This window comes from Vitis riparia, chromosome 14 (assembly GCF_004353265.1).
Source record: "Vitis riparia cultivar Riparia Gloire de Montpellier isolate 1030 chromosome 14, EGFV_Vit.rip_1.0, whole genome shotgun sequence".
NCBI classification, from domain to species: domain Eukaryota; kingdom Viridiplantae; phylum Streptophyta; class Magnoliopsida; order Vitales; family Vitaceae; genus Vitis; species Vitis riparia.
The window spans coordinates 515,173-539,942 of record NC_048444.1 but is presented as its reverse complement, the minus strand read 5'-3'; the positions used below and the strand labels follow the sequence as shown (position 1 = coordinate 539,942).

General features: G+C 38.1%; 5 protein-coding genes across 6 annotated transcripts; 4 read left to right on the top strand and 1 right to left on the bottom strand.

Moving 5' to 3' along the window:
* The first annotated feature begins 127 nt into the window (after nucleotides 1–127).
* Nucleotides 128–3,797, top strand: LOC117931399. Its single transcript, XM_034852380.1, has 3 exons — nucleotides 128–424; nucleotides 1,900–1,973; nucleotides 3,520–3,797. The coding sequence occupies exons 1-3, from the start codon at nucleotides 197–199 to the stop codon at nucleotides 3,593–3,595; spliced, it is 378 nt and encodes a 125-aa protein (XP_034708271.1). The 5' UTR covers nucleotides 128–196; the 3' UTR covers nucleotides 3,596–3,797.
* Nucleotides 3,798–6,084: 2,287 nt separating this feature from the next.
* LOC117931396 (cystathionine gamma-synthase 1, chloroplastic-like) lies at nucleotides 6,085–11,050 on the top strand. The gene is made up of 11 exons (XM_034852376.1): nucleotides 6,085–6,554; nucleotides 7,210–7,313; nucleotides 7,398–7,471; nucleotides 7,557–7,725; nucleotides 7,979–8,038; nucleotides 8,140–8,343; nucleotides 8,448–8,534; nucleotides 8,862–8,969; nucleotides 10,177–10,272; nucleotides 10,363–10,481; nucleotides 10,641–11,050. Exons 1-11 carry the CDS (start codon nucleotides 6,107–6,109, stop codon nucleotides 10,762–10,764), a joined length of 1,593 nt encoding a protein of 530 aa, XP_034708267.1. The 5' UTR covers nucleotides 6,085–6,106; the 3' UTR covers nucleotides 10,765–11,050.
* Nucleotides 11,051–13,107: 2,057 nt separating this feature from the next.
* On the top strand, nucleotides 13,108–15,585 carry LOC117931398 (SPX domain-containing protein 4-like). The gene is made up of 3 exons (XM_034852378.1): nucleotides 13,108–13,544; nucleotides 14,585–14,750; nucleotides 14,972–15,585. The coding sequence occupies exons 1-3, from the start codon at nucleotides 13,236–13,238 to the stop codon at nucleotides 15,463–15,465; spliced, it is 969 nt and encodes a 322-aa protein (XP_034708269.1). The 5' UTR covers nucleotides 13,108–13,235; the 3' UTR covers nucleotides 15,466–15,585.
* LOC117931394 (phosphate transporter PHO1 homolog 9-like) lies at nucleotides 15,512–19,398 on the bottom strand. 2 transcript variants are annotated; one of them, XM_034852373.1, is made up of 13 exons: nucleotides 18,668–19,398; nucleotides 18,162–18,501; nucleotides 18,022–18,070; nucleotides 17,871–17,942; nucleotides 17,648–17,777; nucleotides 17,435–17,555; nucleotides 17,106–17,364; nucleotides 16,910–17,014; nucleotides 16,793–16,837; nucleotides 16,563–16,712; nucleotides 16,163–16,441; nucleotides 15,935–16,074; nucleotides 15,512–15,850 (listed from the first exon to the last, which is right to left on the bottom strand). In XM_034852373.1, exons 1-13 carry the CDS (start codon nucleotides 19,239–19,241, stop codon nucleotides 15,748–15,750), a joined length of 2,367 nt encoding a protein of 788 aa, XP_034708264.1. In that variant the 5' UTR covers nucleotides 19,242–19,398; the 3' UTR covers nucleotides 15,512–15,747. The 2 variants fall into 2 exon arrangements, with proteins under 2 accessions (XP_034708264.1, XP_034708265.1); XM_034852374.1 differs by having other exon boundaries at nucleotides 18,162–18,526; nucleotides 18,668–18,883.
* A 1,556-nt stretch (nucleotides 19,399–20,954) lies between these two features.
* On the top strand, nucleotides 20,955–23,103 carry LOC117929936. Its single transcript, XM_034850385.1, has 3 exons — nucleotides 20,955–21,130; nucleotides 21,225–21,440; nucleotides 21,828–23,103. Exons 1-3 carry the CDS (start codon nucleotides 20,955–20,957, stop codon nucleotides 23,101–23,103), a joined length of 1,668 nt encoding a protein of 555 aa, XP_034706276.1.
* Nucleotides 23,104–24,770: the final 1,667 nt, after the last annotated feature.

Sequence of the window (24,770 nt, the reverse complement as noted above, 5' to 3'; positions counted from 1 at the left end):
AAATACAATTTCAGACATAAAATTTAATCGTTGTATTCTACTTGTTTGATCTGTTTCCCTATATTATAATAAGAACTGGGCCGAGCTGGGTTGGGTTGGGCCCAACAGCTTATGTTCTAACCCTAATTTTCCTGCAATTTTGAAATAGGGGAGAGACGTTTTGAGCTTTTGGGGTGCAAGTGCAACCAGGGCGACGATGCTAAAGTGCGCAGCGGACAATTTGAGGTGCAGGTTAATCAGTAGCAGAGGGCTCAGCCACCATGCGGCTATATCAGCGCCTTTGGGGAAGATGATGGACTGTACAACCGGACTACAGTTCGTTCTGCCTGAGTCAAACAATGAGTCACAGGAAAACCCCAAAATCGAATTACCCAATCCCTATTTTTCTGGTTCTATGGAGCTCATGGCTGTCCCAAAGAGAAAGGTCGGCTTTGGTACTTTATTTTGGCTGTTTTTCTTTTTTTCTTTTTACTTCTTGATGGGTATTGTGAGGTTTTCTGTATCGATTGTTGGTTGGTTTAAGCATTTGGGTCTTTCAGATTTTAATCATTGACTTCTGGGTTGTCCAGTGATTAGGTTTTCATCTCATTTCAAAATTGAATTCGAGGTGTTTTTACTGTTTTGAGTATCGATTATACTGGTAGGAGGCGAGCAGGAAATCATTATAAAGTAAAGTTTTTGTATACTGTGATGTGGATTTTTTTTCGGGGTCGTGGGTTGGCTGGTTAAGCGTCTGGGTCTTTCGAATTTTGAGCATTGATTGTTGGGGTGTCCAACGACTTGGCTTTTATATCGTTTCATAAGTGAATTTTGAGGTATTTTGCCCCTTCTGGATATTGATCATACTTGTAGTAAGTGAGAAGAAATGAATATAAATTAAAGGTTTTACGTGGTGTGTTGTTGATTTCATTCTTGGGTATTGATTGTTATCTGGTTTAAGCATATGGGTTTTCATGTTTTGAGCATTGAAAGTTTTGTTGTCCAATGGCTTTGCTTCCACCCTATTTCAGTAATGAATTTTGAATTGTTTTTGCTTCTTTGAGTGTTGATTATGATGGTGGTAGGTGAGCAGGAAATAAGTCATTGAGTATAAATCAAAGGTTCTGCCTAATGTGTTATTGATTTCTTTTTTCGGTGTCAATTGCTGGCTGATTTATCATTTGGGGATTCCATGTTTTGAGCACTGATTGTTGGCTTGTCCAACGATCTGGATTTAATCTGGCATCAGCAGTGAATTTTGATGTGTCTCCTTTGAATATTGATTATACTGGTGTTCAGTGAGCAGGAAACGAGTATAAATTAATATACTGAAAAAATCATATTAGTTTAAGAGCTTGTGTAATACATGCATAATAAATCTAAATCTAGAAAATGAAATCTTGAATTAGAATTCCCGGGATGGATGAGCTAACATGCGAAATCTTGATATCTAGACCTATAATGAGAGAAGGAATGCAATTTTTTATCGGAAAATTAAATCCATTACAGAATAGGTTTATGGATGTTAATTAAACATGGATGATCAAAACAAACTGTTTTACAAAAATCGGTGATGATCAAACCACACTTTATCTTCCCAATGCAACAAAACCAAGCACAGTTGTGAATTCATAATTTCGGTTTTCCATAAATAAAATAGGAATCAATGAATGGTATCATTTCAAGTCACACAATTACAGGTAGGCCTACATTGTGAAAGCTCTGCTTGCATTGTAAAGAAGCTTGGATTGAAGAAAAAATTTATAAAGAAAAAAGTACATGAGTACACCCAGATTTTTAATTTCAAGTTTTATTTGCAATGTGCTGTTTGGGGTTTTGCTTATTTATTTCATTTGTTTTAGGTGATGAAAATTTGTTACTTTCCGATCTCAAAGTTATCTATATGTCCTAAATATGCAGGTGTCTCGCCATAAAAGAGGCATAAGAAATGGACCAAAGGCTCTGAAACCTGTTCCAGTCATAATCCGGTGCAAGTAAGGGCACTGATTTTTCAGTTATTCAAATAGAAAATTCGACATGTAAATATACTATGAAGGCCAATAAACACTGAACTTAATTGAATGTTTTCCTCAGATAGACTAACACCTGACTAAGTGGATATTTGATTTTTTTCCTTTTTTAATATACTAAGGGGTGATTGGTGTAAGCACCAGTTTTGTATTGATTAAATTTATCTAGGAAAAAAACTCGAGCAAAGGCTGTCTCAAATGCCTTGTCTTGTTGCATAAGAAAGAAAGGGACAATTGTTCATTAGTTTCTTTAGTGCCATTTTCCCTTTTAGTTCATTATATAAGTTGTGTTGTGCTTTTTCTAAGACTATTAGTGGTTTATTTACTATGTAATAGAATTCGTAGTGCAAGTGGTGCAGTAAATTTCTGGGCTTCATTATCTTGAAATCATTTCTGTCCAAAAATTACGATAAAGTAAATCATTTCAATTAGAGTGAGATAAGGAAACATTAAATATTTAAATATGATTTTTGGACAAGAGGAGGTGTAAATGCAATGTTAGAGCAAGTTGCATGTATCTAAAAATATCCCTAGTATAGTCCTTGCTTTTTAGCTGCTTTGAAAGGAAATAGTCCTTGCTTTTTAGCCATTTCTTTTTAACATGAATGATAGACACAGAATACATCATCCACCTCTAAAATGATTATCATGTGCTTTTAAAAAGATGCATGAACTTAGGCAACTTGGTCTTCTAGTTGGTATTAATCTCATGTGCGTGCATAAAGAGTTTTTCAAGTTTTTTGTTTCTTCCTTTTGATTTGTGAAGCACGTCATAGTTTTAACACCTCAAAATACAATTTCCACGTTCTATGTACGTAAAAGTTGGACAATTGTTTTAGTTTGGGATATGGATGAGAAAATAAGAATTGGTCCACCCTGACTTAAGTTTTTAGAATTGGTATGCTCCTAATCATCTCTATTTTGACATGTCATACATTTTAAATTGAGGAAAATTAGCTTATTTAAAATTTATTTTGAAATTGTCTCTCCTAAGAATGACTCTGCTTCAAGAGATGCACTTGTCTCATATTATGAACAAACCATCCCTGCAGCTAAAACTGCTGATTACCAAAATCAAGCTGATCTAGCATTAAAGAAATTCGTTTTTGCTAAACAAATCTTGAATTTTTGTTTCTACACAAGAGAAACTAGACTTGAAATTTGCCTCATTTAGGCATTTGGGAGCTTTCCATATGTATTTTAGGTATTGTTCCTTTGCTCTTTGCCCAGTAGGATGAACAGACATACAAACTATAGTTAATAACAACTTAGCTTATTATACCGACCCTTTGGCTTATTTCATCTTATTTCAGTGTCTCAGACTTATTTTTTCTCTTCAGTCACAAGAATACACATTTGAATTTTGCTTGCTCTTGTTTCTATTTTCTTTTTGAGCCTTCTCTTCTTGCATGACCCCCCCTTGGCTTGATATTCACCTTCTCCTTATCAGAGAGGATGCGGTGTACTGCACAATTTGGATTTTTATTTTCATTATTCATTCTTTGTCCAGGAGCTGTGGCCGAGTCAAGCTACCACACTTTTACTGTTGCAGTGGAGATAGAGGGGGATCAGGGGAAGGGAATTAGTCAGCTTTTTGTCCATGTTTGCTGCAAATGAAGCTAGACATTATGGTCCAAGCAACTGAATCACGAAGTTCCATCGGTTTATATTCCTCTTTAAACATATTGCAGAACTCTCAATTGCAAATTTTTGAAGCACATATCGTCTGTTGATGTTTTCATAAATTAGCTGATTGGTCTCAATTATTTTTCCACAGAGTTTAAGCTATTATAGGTCATTCCTGAAAAGGAAAAACACATTCACTGACAGAAGTCAGTCTTTTTTTTTTTTTTTTTTTTCTCACTTTTGATTCTTGATTCTAGGGGCTTGTGGAATTCCCACAGGAATCCAACCATGAAACCTGGACCAACTCAACAAGCTTTCTTTATTAGAATTTCAATTCTCCCCATTCTTCAACCCCATGCCCTTCAAGGTAGCAAAGAAAGCTTTTGTATCATATTTGTCTTACAGGTTTAGAGATGTAAAAGGGGTGAGGCGTGGTCAAGGAGGACTCCTTGTCTCATCCCCGTTTGTAAATTTTTTCCCCATCCCTGCTGCCATTCTGCATTTTAGGCTAGACGAGTTCCAGGGGGACAAGTTCCCCATTCCCCTCTTAAAATTCACATTTAATAATATGATCTGGCTGGATTCTGGGCGGGGAGTATAGGGTCCTGGTCCTCAACCCTGCCTCGTTCCGGGTGGATTCCAGTGAAGACCTGATCCTATTGGTTTTTTTCTTCCTTTTTTGGGGCATCCTTCCCATCCCTATGAAGATTACACAGGTCAGAACCTACTTAACATGTCATTAGCGTAGGTTGTTAGTATTTCCTCATAACACTTTTGTCTATTTCTCTATTGTTCCATTCGTACTACACCCAACCTTGGTTTGTTTGTTTTTACCTTTTTTATATTTATTTTCGGCCACATGGGTCCATCCCTTTACCCTACGTTGTTTAAATATCTGGAATTTTGAAATAGGGACCTTTCGATCATTGTTACAGGACAAGACCTTTCGATCTTTGGTTTGATCATATTCATATGATCAGAGAGGACTTATGATCAATTTATACATGATTTCATGATTTGAATGTTTATCATGAATTTCCCATTCTGCATCGGAGTTATTATATCATGTCTTGGACTTTCTTCTTTCACAGATGTTGATTTTTTCATATGATTTTTTTACTAATTTTCATGATCCCTATATGGTCTGTATGAATCTTCAAGCAATTCTCAAATACAATTTGAATCAAATGACGAGGTTCTGTTTCTCATTTAAATTAAATTTCTTTAATAAATAAATAAGGAAAAAGTACAGGAACTTAATCATTGTAATATGCCGGAAAGGAATCATAAAATTCATTGAACCCACCATAGTACACGGTATTGCCACGGCGTCATTTTTCCTCAGTTCATGATTGGATCACCTGCTCCAGCAAGTACCTATCGCCCCCTCGCGATTTGATTGGATGAATTTCAAAACAACTATTAAACTTCGTCCTTTTCCCTAAAGCGGACGGTATTTTATTTTATTGGTTTGTGAGTTCCAAAGCGTCACAATGGGCCTAGCAAAGAGCGTCGACAAACTAACCCTAGTTAGTTTAAAACATTTAATTGTGGTTAGAAAATGTTCAATTTACATTTCTCACTCCCTATTTTTTTTTTTTTAAGAATAACAAAGTTTATCAGGTGATTTTTGAAATTACCATATCCTCATTCCCTTTTAAAAAATATAAAAATTCAGTAAATAACTAAATATCGCTATCGAATTTTATGCTATATTTCAAATTAGATACAATCATTATGAAGGAAGAGAGTGATTATCGATAAAATAGTCGTACACTCTCCTGACAAGTGGATATTTTTTATATATAAAGTTAGTAGATTTTTTAATACTAACGAAGTCATAGATTTTTTCTTTAATAAAAAAAGAAAAATAATATAAGATAGTAGTTTGAGTTGGCCACTAATCAACAACAAGTGTGCTTATATCACATATTATCAAATAAACCCTAAACATAAAACAATAATTTATTCGACACAATAAACAAATGGTTATTTGTCATTATATTTATTTTTTTTTTTATATAAAGGTTTTCGTGACATGACTACTTTTTTCATTTACATATTTTTTTTCTTACCTCCGACTTAGTAAAAAATTATTAATATATTTTGATATCGGATAGTAATACATTTACATATTACTACCTACCAAGTTGCTATAACTAGTATTTTTATTATTATTTTTTATGAAATTACCAACACTTTTTTTTTATTTGTTTTAAAAAAAACAAAGTTTACCAAACAAGTTTATTATTAATAAGAAAAAAACTTTAATTAAAAATAATGCTTTTGAAAAAAAAAAGGAGGGTTTTCATGACAAACTTTAATTATAAAAGGGGAAGTTTGCAATTGGGAAAACCTAAGGGAGGAAATTATAATTAGAGTAAAACGACAAAGAGAGGCGCTTATTTGAATGGTGAGAGAGGTTTCTGGAGATTGTTGAATCATATCAGAGAAGACAGCGATCTTGATCCATGGCTGTCTCTAGCTGCCCTAGGGTTTCCGCCGCCTTCGAGTGCCGTTCCGAACCAGACTTCTCTGGCGGACCTCATCGCCCGGAAGCTTTTGCCTCTGGCGGCCGATTCTCCGGCAAGGCAAGCTCGGTGCCGAGTCACCGAATTTTCGGTGCCTCAGCTCTGTCTTCTTTGATCTTCCGATTCCCTCCGAACTTTGTGCGCCAGCTCAGCACCAAGGCTCGGAGGAACTGCAGCAACATCGGCGTCGCGCAGGTCGTTGCGGCTTCTTGGTCAGCTGACTCGGCCGCCGCCGCCGCCTCCGCCTCCGCCGCAGCCGCTGCGTCGGTGGAGGCGTCGGTGGAGGTTTCGGTGGTGGAGAGTAGTGGTAGTGATGTACAGTATGAGGATTTGGCCGATGAGAAGGCCTCATTTTTGGGTTTTGATGGGACCCTTAGTATTCATGCTGGTATATATCTCTCTCTCTGTTTCCATCCTTCTATTTTGATTCTCAGCTTTTGTGTTTCTTTTGTTTTAAGGATTTGTCTTTTTCTTTTTATGTTTAATCTGTGGGTCTTGGTTTTGTTTGGTAGATAGATTTGGTTTCGTTTTGTTGTTTGTAGCGTCCAATTTGATGGATTTAACCGTTTTCATGGACATCTGAGATGGTATGGCTTGCTTCAATGGGATTTTCTAGGAAGGGTTGTACTCTCTGGTGAATATAATTAGGAAAGTCAGCCGATTAATTGATTCTTTAGCTGGGTTGGAACTCTTGTATTTTCTTGCTTTTGTGGACTTTCATCTGTATTTCATGCGTCCATTTCTGGTTGACGCCGCCACGCCTAATGGACTTTTGCAGAGCTCAGCTCGCTGGTCTGAACCATGGTCAGAACAAAAAAACTGGCTGACCTGTTGTGTGAAGCCTTGGTCAATCTGTATTATTTATAAAATATACCATCCAAAACAAAAAGTTCCTTTTCTCCCTTTTATCCGTCTTAAAGTGCATTTTTTTTTCTAATGAAATGAATTTGGCATATTTGTTAAGCCCTTCTTTTTACATGCATCTTGTTTATTATTTATTTTGGGGGTTAGCCACTCAGTGATGTTGCCTTTGGTTTGAGCAGGTGAAAGATTAGGTCGCGGCATAGTTACTGATGCAATTACTACCCCAGTGGTCAATACTTCGGCTTACTTCTTCAAGAAAACTGCTGAGCTCATTGATTTCAAGGTATGCATTCTACAGAAAGGAAATCCATTGCTACATCTCACTATTCATTTAGAAATGAAAAGAATGTGTCTGAACTTTTGATAGGAGAAACGCCGGGCAAGTTTTGAATATGGGCGTTATGGAAATCCAACAACGGTGGTTCTGGAGGAGAAGATAAGGTTTACACTCCATTCTAATACTTTTTTGTTGGTAGAACCCATTTGATCTAATTTTTAATGAGGTCCTTCTCTCTCTCTGGAACAGTGCACTTGAGGGGGCTGAATCAACTGTGATAATGGCATCTGGAATGTGTGCTAGTACAGTTATGTTGCTGGCATTGGTTCCACCTGGTGGGCATATGGTGACAACCACAGATTGTTATCGGAGGACAAGGATTTTTATTGAAACCTTTCTGCCTAAATTGGGGGTTGAGGTATTGTTTTCATCCCCATTTTCTTGATTTACGTGTTATGTTGTCCGGGTGGGGCGATGGAAGGGATACAAAGTTGTGTTTGTTATAATGATTTCAATAAATCAGTATAATGTTCAATATATGAACAGTTCCATCATCTCATCGAGTATTTTCCAAGATTAGAAACCTTCCTGTGGGGATTTTTCTATGACAATGTACTTTTTAATTTTGTAAACTTCCATGAGCGCTTATGTTCATAATAACTGAAATGCAGGTAACTGTCATCGACCCTGCTGATATGGAAGCTCTGAAATCTGCACTGGATAAGAACAATGTCAGTATTCAAGATGGTTGTTAGTTTTTCGAAGTTTTCTTTTCAGTAATCATTTTTCAGATGGCAGGTCATACTGAGATGACTGACATTGTCACATGCAGGTTACACTTTTCTTCACCGAGTCTCCGACCAATCCATTTCTCAGATGTGTTGACATTGAGTTGGTTTCAGAGCTTTGCCACAGGAAGGGAGCACTAGTCTGCATAGACAGTACATTTGCAACACCTCTCAACCAGAAGACCCTTTCTCTTGGGGCTGATCTCGTGCTGCATTCTGCAACAAAATATATTGCAGGACACAATGATGTAGGTCAAATTGCATTGGTGAATGTAGTTGGTTAAAAGAGTAGTTTTAATCAGTCCGTAGAGTACCATAATCTTAGCATTAAACAAGCAGATTTCTGTGCCAGGTAATTGCAGGTTGCATTAGTGGTTCTGAAAAGTTGGTTTCAACTATTCGGAATTTGCATCATGTTCTGGGTGGTGTTCTCAACCCGGTGAGTAATCTTTTAGTGTTGTCAGGATAACCTATGCTGTTTTCAACCTTTCTTACACACTGACTACTGGCAGAGATGTGATGTAAATTTGGAACTTGTTAACAATGCAGGCATTATTAATCAGATATATTTTTAGACTTCTAAACTAGATGTTTGTGGTGGTGTGTAAAACATGATGTGCATATGGGTGCTTATGAGTTTCTTTAAGATTTTCCTACAAGGAATTCTTGAAGTTGAAGAACTGTAAATGTTATTTATTCCACTGCAAGTCTTATGCAACTTGAGCCTGAGTCATAATAACTTGTTTTTTAAATTTCTTTTTATCAGAATGCCGCATATCTGATCATCCGAGGCATGAAGACACTGCATCTTCGTGTACAGCAACAAAATTCAACAGCATTGAGGATGGCCGAGATTTTAGAGGCCCATCCTAAGGTGCATTTCAATTCTAGAAATTTCATACTCCACCTCTTGTTTTTCTAATTTCTGTTGATAAAGAACCTACTGTGGTGTTGCTAGTATTACTGAATCTGGCATGTAAACATGTAGGAAGTTTTTGCCTGCAGAATTATGCTGGAATTAAGTATTAGAAGCATCACAATGGTGATGAGATGAAGCTCTATCTTTTAAAATAATTTGCAGCTAGCACAATCAATGCCCTATAAGTTTTTGTATCTGTCATTATGGAGCTTCATTGGTTATGCGCAGACAGCATATACGTAAGGAGTCATGCCTATGTATATGCATGGGGAAAGACAGTACACTATTATAGAATGAGAAGGCTTTGAATCAGACTTTATCTTTATTTTTATTTTAAAAGAAGGCCATCTTTATTGGATCTGCTTCATGCTAAACAATTTATGCATATATAATTTGATAAAAGCTAATAAAACCTTATTTTAGAACATTAAATAGAGACCATCCATATTATATTTTTCAATAATAGTTTTAATGACTCCTAATTTAATATCACCACACCACAACCAACCAAGTCACTACCATTAGAGTTGCTACCGCCTAAAGCATTTTCAGTCTGTAAATTTAGTGTTTAACCGGATCCGGATTGCAATCACTACTCACTCTGCTGCCACCTCAATGCAGTGAGTAGGCAACCACCACTGCAGGATAACCATGCCTCAAGCCCATTGCCACTGCCACCTTAGAACTGGGAATTCCCACCCTTACACCACACCATGATGGTGCAGCCCACCACACACCACACCACCCTATGTGACTGCCTTTGTCATGACTTGATCCTCACTAGTAAATACTGTTTGAATAACTTGATCCACCGTCATTGATGCCAACTTACCTAGTTTTACCTCTGCCATTTTCATCAGGACCCATTAAACTGCATCAGATCACCACTATAGGGAAATTATTAACTCATTTTTCTATGTTCCTGAGGTACCTGAAGTTTGTGCATAATTTGCTTGTCTGCCTGTTTATCTCTTTAATTAATTTCTCTTGTACCACATGCTGCTATTTTCCAATTCTCATTGTGCATCTAGTCCATCAAAAGCTGTTAACTTCAATATAAAGCAGTAAGGTTGCAAAGAATCTGTATGAAAAATTGCATTCTTCAAAATATAATCATTTACCATCTTAATCTGTGAGACCCTGATTGATAGATCATTGGCAGGTGAAATGCGTCTATTATCCAGGCTTGCCAAGTCACCCTGAACATCATATTGCCAAGCGACAGATGACTGGTTTTGGTGGAGTAGTCAGTTTTGAGGTAAGCATTTGTAACCATTTTCATGTGCTGGTGTGAGGTTGTTCATCTGGAAGTTGGATTTTAAGTGCTTATTGCTATTTAAATTTGCAGGTTGATGGAGACTTAACTACCACCATCAAGTTTGTTGATGCATTGAAAATCCCTTATATTGCCCCATCCTTCGGAGGCTGTGAGAGCATTGTTGATCAGCCTGCGATTATGTCTTACTGGTATTTCCCTTCATTCCTCTCATGTAGTAGCATAAATGAATACCTCTGTTTGGCATTGGTCTCACTGAATAATCACAAGACTTGCACATTGGGTTTCACCTTGTCCTTGTTACTTGGTTCTGATTCTTTTAATTGAATTGTTCGTGCTTTCCAAAACAGGGATCTTAACCAGTTGGAGAGAGCTAAGTATGGTATCCAGGACAACTTGGTTCGGTTCAGCTTTGGAGTTGAAGACTTTGAAGACTTGAAGGCTGACATACTCCAGGCTCTGGAGAGCATATAGGGCGCGGCACCTACAAGTTCTGACACCTTCTGTTTTCCTTATTTTTAGTGTTTTAATAGCTGAATGTTGTCTTCTTTCTTTAGTGGTTGGATCATCATGAAACGAATTGATCCCATTAATAACTCAATGCTCCTTCAGGACGATGTTTTTCTTTGTTGTGGTATTGAAGCTTCCTATTCTTGAACTTGAACGATGGAAAAGCCTGAATGAAAGAAATAAAGAGGGAAAATGAAGGTTTGGTCGGTAGTAGTATGTCTGATCATTCCAAAACCTTCTTCAATCTGAATTCATGGCCAGGATTATCTATGAAATCACAAAAGCACTGCATGAAATAAAAATAAATCTAAAAATATGTCTAAAATGTTTTACGGGCTTTGATTTGAATGGTCGTTGTCACCTTATAATGTTGTAATCTACCATTTCTAAGATTTTGTCATTGTCACCTTAATAATGTTTCAATGTACCATATTTATGAAGCGTACCAGCTGTGATCTAGAAGCAGACAAAGAGGGACGGCTTCTGTCACTTACGCCTACTTAGAAGAAGCCATGGAAATAAGTCATTTCAAGAACAGAATGTCGAAACAAACAATTCTTTCGTCGTCTTCCAACCTTGACTCTACTCTCTCGATGTACATTTTCATTCGAGCATTCGACGGCAAGATTAGTTTTATTGTAAAAAATAGATTTTTGGAAAGTTAGAATTGTGGATTATTTTATTTATTTATAAAAGGGAAAACAGAATATAAAAGAAATAATACTTGCAATTTCTTATTTTAAAAAAAAAATTCTATTGACTCAGGTTAGGTTATCCATCCAAAGCGTACGAAGATAAATTGTAACACCTTTTTAAACTCAAATAAATATGATTTCTGACCTGTAAAATGTAAATGGAGGAAAGTATGACATCCAATTAATTAATCAATGGAGTGGAGAGGCCGTGAATGCCGAGCGGAAGTCCGCGGCCCCGCAGTGTCAGCGATGGGCGGAGTGGTGGCTGAGAGACCTTTTAAAAAATTCTCTCTTTTTCTTGAAAGGTCTGATTTTCTGTTTTAAAAATATAGATAAAAATATATGGGGTTAAGGGTAAGAAGACTTAAGAGTTCCTAATATGTATGACTAAAAAAAGGACCTAAAACTTTTGGATAAGAACACCCTACTACCAATTTTGGGGTCTACGCCTTGGTTCTTGCATTCCTTGTCTGTGGGGCACCGGCTGTGTCTCATATCCTTGGTGTTTCAATCATGTTTAGTCTCACCCAATTTAGCAGTAAAAGCAATACGTGTAGGCGGGTCGACTCATCAGGTAGAGTTGGCAGGCAAATTTGCAGGAATGTGGCTGAAGATGGTTGTGAGAGTAGTGGGAATGGTAGTGTGCAGGATGAGGGCTTCAAGGCCCAAGGAACCCTGGGAGTTCATGCTGGTATTTGTACTTGATATGAAAAATGAAAATCAACTACTTCTTCAGTGACCAATTCGCATGTATTAGTGAGTAGTCACCTTCTCCTTGGTTGTGCAGGTGAAAGATATCTGCAGAGGACAATTCCAGATCCAGTTACTCCCCCAATTGTTAATACTTCTACTCAGTACTCACCTCTTCAACAGAATCAGCACAACTTCTCATCTCATTCATTCCAAGGTATATATATTCATTCCTTCACCCCATTGATCAAGCTCTGGACTCATTTTGAGGTGCCCCAAATCAAATCTTTATTCCTTATTTACATATTAATAAGTTAAACTTTATTCATTATTCCTTTCAAATAAAATATTATTTTAAATTTATAAAGATGCTAATATAATTACGTTTTTAACATATACTAAAATAATATATTTTACTTAAAAAATATATTTTATGATTTTATTATAATACTATTATTCATAATTTACCAAAAACTATTTATTTTTTAATTTATTTGTAACTACAAAACTATTTTTATTTTCAAATTTTAATTTGTATTATATAAATTGAATTTGCAATGTTTTTATAAAACCAAAACAAAAAAATTATTTTTAAAAATAACTTATTTAAATAAGTTTTTTATTTTTAAAAACAATTTATCAAACACCCTTATTTTTATAATTTCAAAATGGCCAAACATATTTGACAAAACTTTGAAAATTATTTTCTAAAATATAAAAAATGGGAGATATGATTATTAAAAACATTCTCGAAGTATTTATTTATACGTCAATATCAAGTAATTCTCCTTTGAAGTGAAAGCATTAGTGAAAACTTTAATGATGAAGTGGTAGAATTTTGGGACATAGAATGGATGGAAAAATGACGAAATAGTTGGTAACATCATCCGTTGGAAAGATGCCAATCCAAACAGGTATTTTATCCAATCTCAAAGATTCCGAAATTCCTCCTCCCCAACTCCCCTCCCTCTAACCATTTTTGCTCTAGCCTTCTCCCTACGCCTCTTCTTTACCCCACGCCACAGTTGCTTTGCTGGCGGCCACACCGCGATGAAATTCGGCAAGGAGTTCCGGACCCACCTGGAGGAGACCCTGCCGGAGTGGAGGGACAAGTTTCTCTGCTACAAGCCCTTGAAAAAGCTTCTCAAAACCATCCCCACCACCGCCGATTCGCTTCCTCCACCCCACGACTTTCGCCTCCTTGAAGGCTCCGCCGATGTCGATGACGTCCATGGTCTCCATGAGAACAGGCCCTTGATGGACCTCCAAGAATGGTTCGTTCGAATTCTCAACGAAGAGCTCGAGAAGTTCAACGATTTCTACGTTGACAAGGAGGAAGAGTTCGTTATTCGTTTGCAGGTTTTTACTTTTTTTCTTTCTTTCCTTTTTGTGGGTTTGACTCTATTTTCTCATCGTTTGAAGTTGAAGGGAAAAAGAAACTGCATGCCCATGTAGCCAAATGTAGTTTAATTAGGAAAAAGCTGAAAGAAATTTGTTTCATATGGATTTTTCACGAGGTTTTCACAATTGAATGCACTCACAAATCAACATAATTGATTCAATCCCATTTATTTAACTCTAAATTTTGAGCTGCCGCCCGATTTCGCCATCGTTGTGGTGCTAATCTCGTCTTGGGAATTAGCAACCAAAATTTGGTTATTCAGAGGCTTTTTCTGTAGAACTTTGACCTACTCTGGAGTTATATTTTTACATAATTACTTGAGCTTGCTGCCTGTAAATCCTAGTTGGAAAAAAATATTTTTTTTGAAGCAGATACCAGCTTATGATGGTGTGCTGCTCCTGCAACTCTCCATGATTTCCCTGAGTTCTTATTTAAATGTCTACTTCAATCACTGCTACAATTGAAAACTTCCCAACATACATACTTTTAGAGAAGTCTTATTCTTGATCATTATTTGGTAGGAGTTGCATTGGACAGGTCCCTTAGAACCAATGATTTGTCCTGGAACCCTGAATTTAATCCTTGATCCTATTAGATTTCCAAGTTTTCCTGGAAATTTGAACCAAACCCTTCAGAGACTCCAGGGTGTAGATCATCTGGAACAAACCTACACCTGCCTCTCCAACACTGCAACAAAAAACAGGCCAACTCTTCCATACTCTAAGTTGAATTTATGTTTTGACTGTTACCTTCAATGATGTTCTCAAGGCAGGATATCCAAAGAATAGAACTATCACTAATTTTTCTTTGTAATCCACTTGATGCTTTTGGTCTTAAATTGAGTGCAAATTTATCTTAAACAAGTCTTTTTCCCTGTATAATGGTCCAACTTTCAGTTGATAATCTCCATGATTGTAGTCATTGAGCAGTTTCTGGAGAATGCTGTGAAATTATGTCTTTGTGGCTCTTTATTGATTCTTAACTGCAATTGCTAAAGGAGCTGAAGGAAAGAATTGAACAAGTGAAGGAGAAGAGCATCAAGGGTGGAGTTTTGACGTCAGAGAGTGAGTTCAGTGAAGAAATGATGGAGATCCGGAAGGATTTTGTCACTATTCATGGGGAGATGGTGCTTCTCAAAAATTATAGCTCCCTAAATTTTGCAGGTATAGCAGTTACTTCACTTCTTTCTTTTCTTCTATGTCTAATTTGGGTCAGTCAAGGGCTTTGTCACCATTCATGGGGAGATGGTGCTTCTCAAAAATTATTGTTCCCCAAGTTCCACAGGTGAACTGCTGCTTCATTAATTCTTTTAGTACATGATATCAGTTGATGAACTCTAGATATCAGCAGTTCCTGATCCATTTCCACGTTCTTGCTTCAATAGGTCTGGTTAAAATTCTAAAAAAGTATGACAAAAGAACAGGCGGATTGTTGAGTCTGCCTTTCACACAACTGGCTCTTAATCAGCCCTTTTTCACAACAGAACCTCTCACAAGGTTAGTGCGTGAATGTGAGGCCAATCTCGAGCTCCTCTTCCCATTGGAAGCAGAAGTAATTGAATCTACACCCACTCTACGAAATCAGACAAACCAATTGCTTAATGACTTACCAAATCTCTCTTCTGACACACCCTCATCCCTTGGGGAGGAAACGGGGGATATATACCGCAGTACCCTTGCTGCAATGAAAGCCATAAGGGGCCTTCGAAAGGCTAGCTCCACCTGCAACCCATTATCATTTGCATCTTTCTTTGGTAACCAGGATGATGAAAGTGCTGGTGCAGTGACAGCTGAAAACTCTGCCTCCAACTCTTTAGCAACATTACAGAGTGGGGAGGAGGCAGATCAAGAGGATGCAAATTCAAGAAAACAGAATTAGCCTTTTAGGGTGCTTTTGTTTCTTGCTTTGGAATAGTTTCTTGTAATGAGTGGAAACTGACTGGCAGTGTGTACTTTCATTTACTTGTAATAAATAAAGCTGCAACCCTTACATCTCTAACCTTTTGCTCTACGTACAATAGGCTACCTTAATATTTACTGTTCCATTCCATTCTCACCAAACAAACAAGAAAAAAGAGAATAAAGGAAAAGATGAATGATATTTTCCATGAAACATAATCTCATCTTGCTTTCTAGCATCCCTTTCTATGCTTTTGGTTTCCTATGCATGCTTGCCGGCAGAGTTGTCGTCATAGTTGAAAGGCAGAGGGACTGACTTGAATGCCCTGTACTTCCCCACATTGTTCAGGTGCTCATTCTCCAACCTGATCAACTCAACATGAACCTCCCATCTGTGAGAAAAGCAACATTTTGAAGCATAACGGGTTTCCAGGTCTAAGTTCACATACCTGAAGAAGTTCCAGATGCCACGACGAATGATCTCCAAGCAGGCAACCACTGCAACCAATGCTGTTCTATGCATGAAAGGAAAATCTCGAATACCCATCACTGTCTGCATCCAAGCTAGTCTCAAAATGACATTCAACACCTGCAATTTGTACGAGACAAGATGCCTCTGAGGCTTTTGAGCAACCCCCTGATAAACAACATTACCTAAAAGGTTCCTGGGTTCTCACCATGGCTATGAAGTAGACACTTTTGGAGGGTACAAGGAGCTTGTCCCTCAGCCAAGGGTTTTTTGAGTTCCAACGTAGAAGACCCCAGTCTATGACGATGTCCCAGTACGTATTGGCAATGGTTGCAATGCCTGAACTGGCTGCAGCCATGATTTTCCAAATCATTCCCCCCCGTAGCTCATTAGCCGTCCTCAAGACAACTGCAGCAATCGTTGAGAAGTACTTCAGCCCGTTAAGCACATGACTTGGATCTTTCTCATCAACCCAGCGCCGAAAACACTACATTCCAGTACATAGAAAACCCCCATTAATAACCTCATTGTCATGTGTGCTATGATAGAAGAAGAATCCGACAGGAGAAACATCAGAACTACTGCTGTTTGATTTGGCATGCCAATACCTGAAGGAGGCGAAACGCATATGGAATCACTGCTACAACAAGATAAAAATCTTCGAAAACTTTACTTTCAGGGCACTTGTGTGATCTTGTTTTGAAGTTCCCCCAGACATAGTAGCAGACATAGAATTCTAGACTCCTAAAAGCCTGAACCTGAAATGGAGCAGTGAACTTTGGCTAAGTATTGTGATCAAACTGAACAAGTTCATATAATAATAGACTCAATGTCAAACCTGGCTTGTAAGCTGATCTGCCAAGAAGAAATCAGGGAGGGTGACCTACAGACACAAGGAAATGAAGATTAGATTCCACTAATTTATCCTCCTTTTACAGGTTCCTGGCGTGGTTACCTTGTAAAGGGGAGCACATATACAGTGAAATGCGCACTGGATAAAGAAGAAGCGACTTGATCGGTATATGATGTTGAAAGGACAGAAGATTATAAGAAGCAAAACCTGCAAGCCAGATGTTGAGAGTTCATACTCATTTGGAAAATGTTGGCTTGTTTTGTTAGATAAAAAAAGATTGAAATACAGAAGATCTTACAATGACTATGCCTAAAGGGACTAATTCTGTTAATGCTTTGAAGCTTTTAGTTCTTTCGTCCATCTCCATATCCAAGTTTGACAGGACACCGCCCAATGTGAGTACTGAAAGAGCAGAACTAAGAAGAAGAACTTCTCTGTAACCCAAAGCTGTTCCTTGCTTGAAACCAAATACAAATGTGTAATTGACCCGATACCGCCTCCAGAAGTATATGTTTGCAGAGTACATGAGCATATGTAGCACAATGAATCCAAACAAGCTGCAAAAATGTGGAAGCAACCATCTCAACCCTGAACAATTTTAGGATCCATGGAACACCAAAAACTTACCTGTAGAGTGGAAATATGTTGTCCATATACAGAGCACGGCCTGGGTTCTTCATGATATCTCTGGCATGTATGATTACAACAATGGCAACCACAAGTGCTATGGAGCAACCAGAGAAGAAACCTGCATAACAAACGGTTAAGAGAATTTGTTTTGATTTATTATTGATTGAAAAAAAAAAAAAAGAAGAAGAATGCTTTGAGCCCAAGTCTTACCCAAGAAATATGTTACTCTATGCCTTTCCCTCTTAGCTTTAGGCCTCAAAATATCCATTCCTTTTCTGTGGTTTCCATTTGCAAAGTGCTTGATGAAGGTAGCCTCCACCCTCTCCACAAGCTTAGTAACCTGCAGAGAGGAAGATGAACCCAAAAGTAGAGTTAGTGTGAGAAGACAATTGATCCTACTAACATAAGTAAATTCTCAAGAAATATGTCTAGCCTCATCTGAGCTTCCTATAGGCGAATTGTCCACCATCTCCAGGTAGGCCTTCGATGCATTCCTTGAAGTGATCTGCACTGAATCAAATTAGTGACATTGAACTATAAATTTTGCAGTTCAGTGAGTTATGAGAAACAGAATTGTTGGGGACCTTGTCATACTTCTTCATGATCTTAGAGAATGCTAACTGGTTCAAGAAGCTGGTACATTTATCAGTGATATGATCAGCTACATGCTTTTAAGAATGAAAACTTTAGATTATGTAGAAAGAAGAAGAGAAAGCCCTGTTACCAGTAACTTTTTAGAACCTGAAGTTTTTTATGGAATTCAACAAACGCCTTGGTTATTAGCTCTTCTGCTTTCCTCAGCTCTTCCTTGCTGAACGACGAATCAGACGTTGAAGTTGTGAGAATGCCCTTCAAAGTTGATATTGGAGTTTCTCGTTCAATGTTGATCTTGACATGATTCAAGATATCTAGTGAAGCTGGTTTAAAGCCCTCAATATCTGGCTTGCCCTCTCTGCCTTTGCTGCTTTTCGCCATGTTCCTCCTCCCTCTTTCATCTTCTGAATTTGCCCCATTTGCCCCACTGCTCATCTCAACTTCTTGGATTGCATCCATATGCACCCTTCCTTCACATACAAAACCAAAATTCTTCTATAAAACAGAAAAAATTCAAAAAATATCAGATTTTCCCTATTCCATTTCACAGTCCCAACATTCTTCTGCAGATAGGGAATTAGGATTTCTATAGATTTCTGACTGAAATGAAAATCTGAGCAAACAATTCCTCCTTACCGGGCTTTCTTCCATTGTCCTGATGATTAAGCCTCTCTGCTGGGCCAGAACCATCACCACCTCCTCCTCCTCCTCCTCCAAACCCCACCGGTGGATTCTCCACCTTGATCCGAAGAGCAATGAGAGCATCCATTTGCTTGTTCAGCTCCTCTGCCTCCCTCATCACTTCCTCCACCTTCCCTTTATAGAACTTCACCACTTTGTTGAACTCTTCATCAAGCCTCCTGAAATACACAAGCTCATACTCTCCTCCTGCTTCAGATGACATCAAAAACATGGTCTGGTAGTGCCCTTCTGACCCCTCTTCCTCCACTGCGCTCACCAGTATTGCTTCATCCTCATTGTTCTTCCTAGGAGACCCTCTGTATCTACCTGTAAGCCCACTAAACGCCCTGTACAATGACACCCTTCTCTTCAATGAGGATCTAGGTGTGACAGACATGGCCGCTGTCAACATATTCTGCTGCCTGAACCTCAACACATCTTTCAACAAACCCTTCAGAAAATTGTAATTCATGTATGCTTCTTGCCATTCGGGCACCATCTGTGATACGAACTCCTTCCCGAACTTCATTTTTTTTTTTTTTTTGTCCTTTTGATTCAAGGATTCAGCAGAAACACAGAGATGGAATCAGACCCCCATTCCATTTGAAGAGCTCAGAGAGGAAAACCCAACAGTATGAACAAGTTTCTTGATTATTCCTCATCTTAGACCCTCTCTCTCTGCAAGAACAGTTCAACAAACAATGAAACAAAGTAATAATATATACCACATCCACCACTCTTTTATTCAAAATCAATTAGATGGATAAAGTAGATAAAATATCATTGACTGCTGCATAGCATTGTTGGCCATGTATTTATTCATCACCCTTCCCACCAATCATGGGAAAAAATTGGGAGAATTGTGTTTTGGGCCCAGCTGGGCCCAAAAATTAACGAATGGTCCATATATCTATCAAAATTAAGCCCACCACCCAAGTAAAGTCTCAATATTAATAAGAAGGATATCCCATTTATAATATTCCAAAAATGCCCTTGGCTGGGATTAAAAAAAAAAAACCTGAAATCCACGTTGGATTTCCCTTTGTTTTCCCCAAATTGGACTTGTTTTAAACTTTTCACATTCCCGGCTTCGTCCCCCTCTTCCGCCCAAAGAATGCCCTAATCCTCAGTCCCAATCTCGTGATCTCTGAAGCTCGTGTTTCCCGGCCTTCTGATTGTTGGTGTAGGCAGTCTCGTTTTTCATCTGTATCGATCCATTGGCGTCGACGATCACAACTACATTTCGGCACTGTGGCGAAGCAGTTTATAGGTGAGGTTAGTAGGTTGATCAATTTCATCTTTTTTATGCTTCATTTCGGCTATCCGGACCATTTGATTTCAGCCCAAATACATTGCCCTAATTTATCTCGCCATTTCAGTTTGCCATATATTGTGGCCTGATCCATCCCCACCGGCAGTGCCCTCCGTATTGGTTATATTTACTGGTTATATTTTTTTCTATTTTTTTCCCCTTGCATTAGTGCAGACATATTTTTCCTCCGTTGGTTGAAATCAAATCTTTCAGCAGTATAGTGACTTCATCGTGTGGCAGTGTAGTTAAATACGATAGTTCGTATGTTAACTATCTTCGATAAAACCCAAGTTATGGTGAGCCTATAGTATGAGATATTGTTGTGTACTTAGTATGTGTCGATAGATTATCATTTCCAATTTCATGAAATCTGTAGCTAACATGAATATAAGTGGCAAATAACGAAACAAATCAGTTCAATTGATTCAAAACACTAACCACATAGCTAGCATATGTACATTTATGAGTGTCAAAAGTAACTGTTATGTTCCCATTGGGATCCAGAGGGTGATAGCAATATGCAAAAACAGAGAAAGAGTCAACCAATTTGTGGAAAAAAAAATAATAAGTGAAGTAACAAAAGGAAAAGTATATGTATAAATGATATATTATATACTTGACATGGCGACTAATAATAATGTCAACTTCAAAGGCAAAGGCCACATGGGAGAGAATATCAACCCCATTTTCTATACTATGCATAATTGATTGTTCTATAATATGAAATTTCTGCTATGTTTGTATAGGTTGATGGACGCAACTAATATGATATATTGTTACATTTTTGTGGGAGGCAAACTTGTCCAAAAAAATGATGGGCAATGGGAATACGTGGGTGGAAGAAGCAAAGGTATTCACATATATAAAGGAATGCCATTTGAAGAATTCACCAAAAAAATCTTGGAGAAATTCGACATCTCGTTTGATGCGATGAAGATGCACTACACCCTCAAGTTCAACCCCAGAGTCATCCAAGATTTAGAAGATGAGGATGACTTGGATAAGGTGGTTTCCCACAGTGATGACTTTGCAAATGTATACCTAGTAGACTTACCTTGTGTGGAAGGCATTGAAGCAAATATACCAAATAGAGAATTGGCAATTGGGTAATGGACGTTAACGTGAATGTCTATTTAAAATATTGTGAATATCACTTTTATGCATCACGTAGTTTAATTATGTTAATGTATGTAAATGCAGAGGTCCACCTGTGCCGTTTCCTTCCTCTAACGCATCATGCGATGCAATTCCTAATACTATGATGCTATCAAGAGGTTTTGTGTCGCGTTGTGCAGATAGTGAGTACACCCCTTTGGAATCGATTCGTTTTCGTGAGGCAATATTAGGGTCGGGACATACATTTAAAAATGCAGAGGAGTTTCGCAATGCAATTTACCAGATGTCATTAGGTGGAAGGTTTGAATACAAGTACAAGAAAAATTCTCCTACGCATATGTCTGTAAAGTGTTCAGTTGAGGGTTGTCCTTGGAAGATAACAGCTCACGCTGTCGAGGGAAATGTCATCTTGAGAGTTCATACTTACCAAGTGAATCATAATCATATAGCTCAGGATGAGTGCTCATCTAAAGTCAAGGTTTCTTCAAAGAGAGGCGCGATTGTTGTTGAAGATGTGTTTAGAACCACTCCAGACTATCTTCCCCGTCAAATTTGTAAGGATTTTGAACGTGATCATGGAGTTCAATTGACATATAACCAAGCATGGCTCGTTAAAGAGAAGGCAAAATAGCGCATATATGGAGCTCCACGTGAGTCCTACACGTTTGTCCCTTGGTTATGCCATAGGCTAAGGGAAATCAACCCCGGCACAATTGCGGAGTACACTTCGGACGAAGGTCACTTCATGCAATTGTTCATTGCCCATGCATTTTCAATTCAAGGGTTCATCAAGGGGTGTCGACCAATATTGGCTATTGATTCTTGCCATCTAAGCGGACCATACAAGGGAGCTCTTTTGTCGGCCATTGCATATGATGCAGATGATGGAATGTTCCCTCTTGCCCTTGGTGTGGTCAGTTCAGAAAATTATGAGGATTGGTATTGGTTTTTGGAGAAATTAAAGGGTGTCTTAGATGGTAAAGAAGTTGTTATTATATCTGATAGACATCAAGGAATCTTGCGTAGTGTTTCCGAGTTGTTCGGGATAGGAAATCATGCATATTGTTATCGACATGTTAAGGAAAACTTTTCTAGCTTCTTGAATAAGCAAAACATTAGAGGAAAGAAAGGGAAAGAAGATGCTTTGTTACTTCTAGACAGCATTGCATACGCTAGGTTGGAGATAGACTACAATGAGGCATTTGAAAAACTTGTGCGCTTCAATGACAACCTCGGTAAATGGGTTGTGGATAACAATCCGGAACATTGGGCAATGTCAAAGTTTCCAAAAAAACGATGGGATAAAATGACAAGTAACATTGCAGAGTCCTTCAATGCGTGGCTAAGAGATGAGCGTCACCAAACAATTTATACATTATTGTTAATGCACATGGATAAGCTTGTAGCCATGTTGGACACCCATATGCGTGGTACAGAAAAATGGAAGAGTGTGGTTGGACCGAAAACTGAAGAGAATCTAATGTCAAATATCATGAGGTCCGATCCGATTAGTGTGTTGCCATATTTGGGGGGGACGTTTAAGGTGTTTACCGGGGAGGTTTATTTGGTTGTGGATATCAATCAACGTACGTGTACTTGCATGACATGGCAAATGTCCGGCTTGCCGTGCTCCCATGTATGTGCTGTCATCCGCACACTCAGACACGACGTGTATGACTATATTGACCCATGTTTTCATGTCTCCGCCCAACATTTGATTTACTCTGGTCAGTTTCAACCATTACCAACACACAATATGCCGAAAGTTTGTGAGGATGGGAGTTTGCAAGATTGCGCCGGCAACTTCTTTTCTACTCTCCAACCCCCTCATGTCAAACGTCCTCCAGGAAGACCCCGACAAAGGCGCATTGAGTCACAGTTTACTCATAAGAGAGCAATTCATTGCTCTCGATGCAATGGCATAGGTCACAACCGCTTTAAATGTAATAATCCGTTGCCGTGACATGTGGCTTGTTTGTGGTTGTACGATTCTCAAACTTTGTATCAGCCCATACATTCTATTGTAGGGTATATTGTACGGTATTGTTGTGTTGCGTTCCTATGTATTGGCCTGGTTATAGGCACGATGCACTATCTTGTTATTTTCATGATTTATAGTTGCTTTGCTTAATCTACGTAATTAAAATTGCAATTTGAATGTGGATTCTTTAAAGTTGTTATTTAATTCCATCAGTGTCTCTACATTATCAAGCATTTGTGGTTCCAGCTACTAAAAAATGTCTTTCCATTTGTCTTCAATTAGATATACTCGTTTCACACTTTGTAAGCATTACATTTATAATCTTGTAATTCATATGATCTGTTTGCATTAGCATAGTACTACACTCACATATTTGCACCCAAACTGTTAGTGCTTTCCTCAAATGTTTTTTTTTTATTTATTTTTACCTTATACAGCTGAATATGGTATAGCCTGACAAAATTTATCCAACTTATTAATGGTACGATAGTGAACTGACGTTTCCCTTTATTATTAGTCTCNTCCATATGTATTTTAGGTATTGTTCCTTTGCTCTTTGCCCAGTAGGATGAACAGACATACAAACTATAGTTAATAACAACTTAGCTTATTATACCGACCCTTTGGCTTATTTCATCTTATTTCAGTGTCTCAGACTTATTTTTTCTCTTCAGTCACAAGAATACACATTTGAATTTGCTTGCTCTTGTTTCTATTTTCTTTTTGAGCCTTCTCTTCTTGCATGACCCCCCCTTGGCTTGATATTCACCTTCTCCTTATCAGAGAGGATGCGTGTACTGCACAATTTGATTTTTATTTTCATTATTCATTCTTGTCCAGGAGCTGTGGCCGAGTCAAGCTACCACACTTTACTGTTGCAGTGGAGATAGAGGGGATCAGGGGAAGGAATTAGTCAGCTTTTGTCCATGTTTGCTGCAAATGAAGCTAGACATTATGGTCCAAGCAACTGAATCATGAAGTTCCATCAGTTTATATTCCTCTTTAAACATATTGCAGAACTCTCAATTGCAAATTTTTGAAGCACATATTGTCTGTTGATGTTTTCATAAATTAGCTGATTGGTCTCAATTATTTTCCCACAGAGTTGAAGCTATTATAGGTCATTCCTGAAAAGGAAAAACACATTCACTGATAGAAGTCAGTCTTTATTTTTTTTTGTTTTCTCACTTTTGATTCTTGATTCTAGGGGCTTGCGGAATTCCCACAGGAATCCAACCATGAAACCTGAACCAACTCAACAAGCTTTCTTTATTAGAATTTCAATTCTCCCCATTCTTCAACCCCATGCCCTTCAAGGTAGCAAAGAAAGCTTTTGTATCATATTTGTCTTACAGGTTTAACGATGTAAATGGGGTGAGGCGTGGTCAAGGAGGACTCCTTGTCTCATCCCTGCTTGTAAATTTTTCCCCATCCCTGCTGCCATTCTGCATTTTAGGCTAGACGAGTTCCAGGGGGACAAGTTCCCCGTTCCCCTCTTGAAATTCACATTTAATAATATGATCTGGCTGGATTCTGGGTGGGGAATATAGGTCCTGGTCCTCAACCCTGCCTCGTTCCGGGTGGATTCCAGTGAAGACCTGATCCTATTGGTTTTTTTCATCTTTTTTTGGGGCATCCTTCTCATCCCT

Coding starts and splice junctions, on each gene's coding strand:
- LOC117931398 (XM_034852378.1), top strand. CDS start 13,236: ATGAAATTCGGCAAGGAGTTCCGGACCCACCTGGAGGAGACCCTGCCG. Junction 13,545..14,584: donor AGTTCGTTATTCGTTTGCAG/GTTTTTACTTTT, acceptor CAATTGCTAAAG/GAGCTGAAGGAAAGAATTGA. Junction 14,751..14,971: donor TAGCTCCCTAAATTTTGCAG/GTATAGCAGTTA, acceptor TTGCTTCAATAG/GTCTGGTTAAAATTCTAAAA.
- LOC117929936 (XM_034850385.1), top strand. CDS start 20,955: ATGAAGATGCACTACACCCTCAAGTTCAACCCCAGAGTCATCCAAGAT. Junction 21,131..21,224: donor AATAGAGAATTGGCAATTGG/GTAATGGACGTT, acceptor ATGTAAATGCAG/AGGTCCACCTGTGCCGTTTC. Junction 21,441..21,827: donor CAGATGTCATTAGGTGGAAG/GTTTGAATACAA, acceptor GTTATGCCATAG/GCTAAGGGAAATCAACCCCG.
- LOC117931396 (XM_034852376.1), top strand. CDS start 6,107: ATGGCTGTCTCTAGCTGCCCTAGGGTTTCCGCCGCCTTCGAGTGCCGT. Junction 6,555..7,209: donor GACCCTTAGTATTCATGCTG/GTATATATCTCT, acceptor TGGTTTGAGCAG/GTGAAAGATTAGGTCGCGGC. Junction 8,344..8,447: donor ATATTGCAGGACACAATGAT/GTAGGTCAAATT, acceptor TTTCTGTGCCAG/GTAATTGCAGGTTGCATTAG.
- LOC117931399 (XM_034852380.1), top strand. CDS start 197: ATGCTAAAGTGCGCAGCGGACAATTTGAGGTGCAGGTTAATCAGTAGC. Junction 425..1,899: donor TGGCTGTCCCAAAGAGAAAG/GTCGGCTTTGGT, acceptor CTAAATATGCAG/GTGTCTCGCCATAAAAGAGG. Junction 1,974..3,519: donor CCAGTCATAATCCGGTGCAA/GTAAGGGCACTG, acceptor TTCTTTGTCCAG/GAGCTGTGGCCGAGTCAAGC.
- LOC117931394 (XM_034852373.1), bottom strand. CDS start 19,241: ATGAAGTTCGGGAAGGAGTTCGTATCACAGATGGTGCCCGAATGGCAA. Junction 17,943..18,021: donor TCATGAAGAAGTATGACAAG/GTCCCCAACAAT, acceptor GATTCAGTGCAG/ATCACTTCAAGGAATGCATC. Junction 16,713..16,792: donor CAGATCAGCTTACAAGCCAG/GTTTGACATTGA, acceptor GCTCCATTTCAG/GTTCAGGCTTTTAGGAGTCT.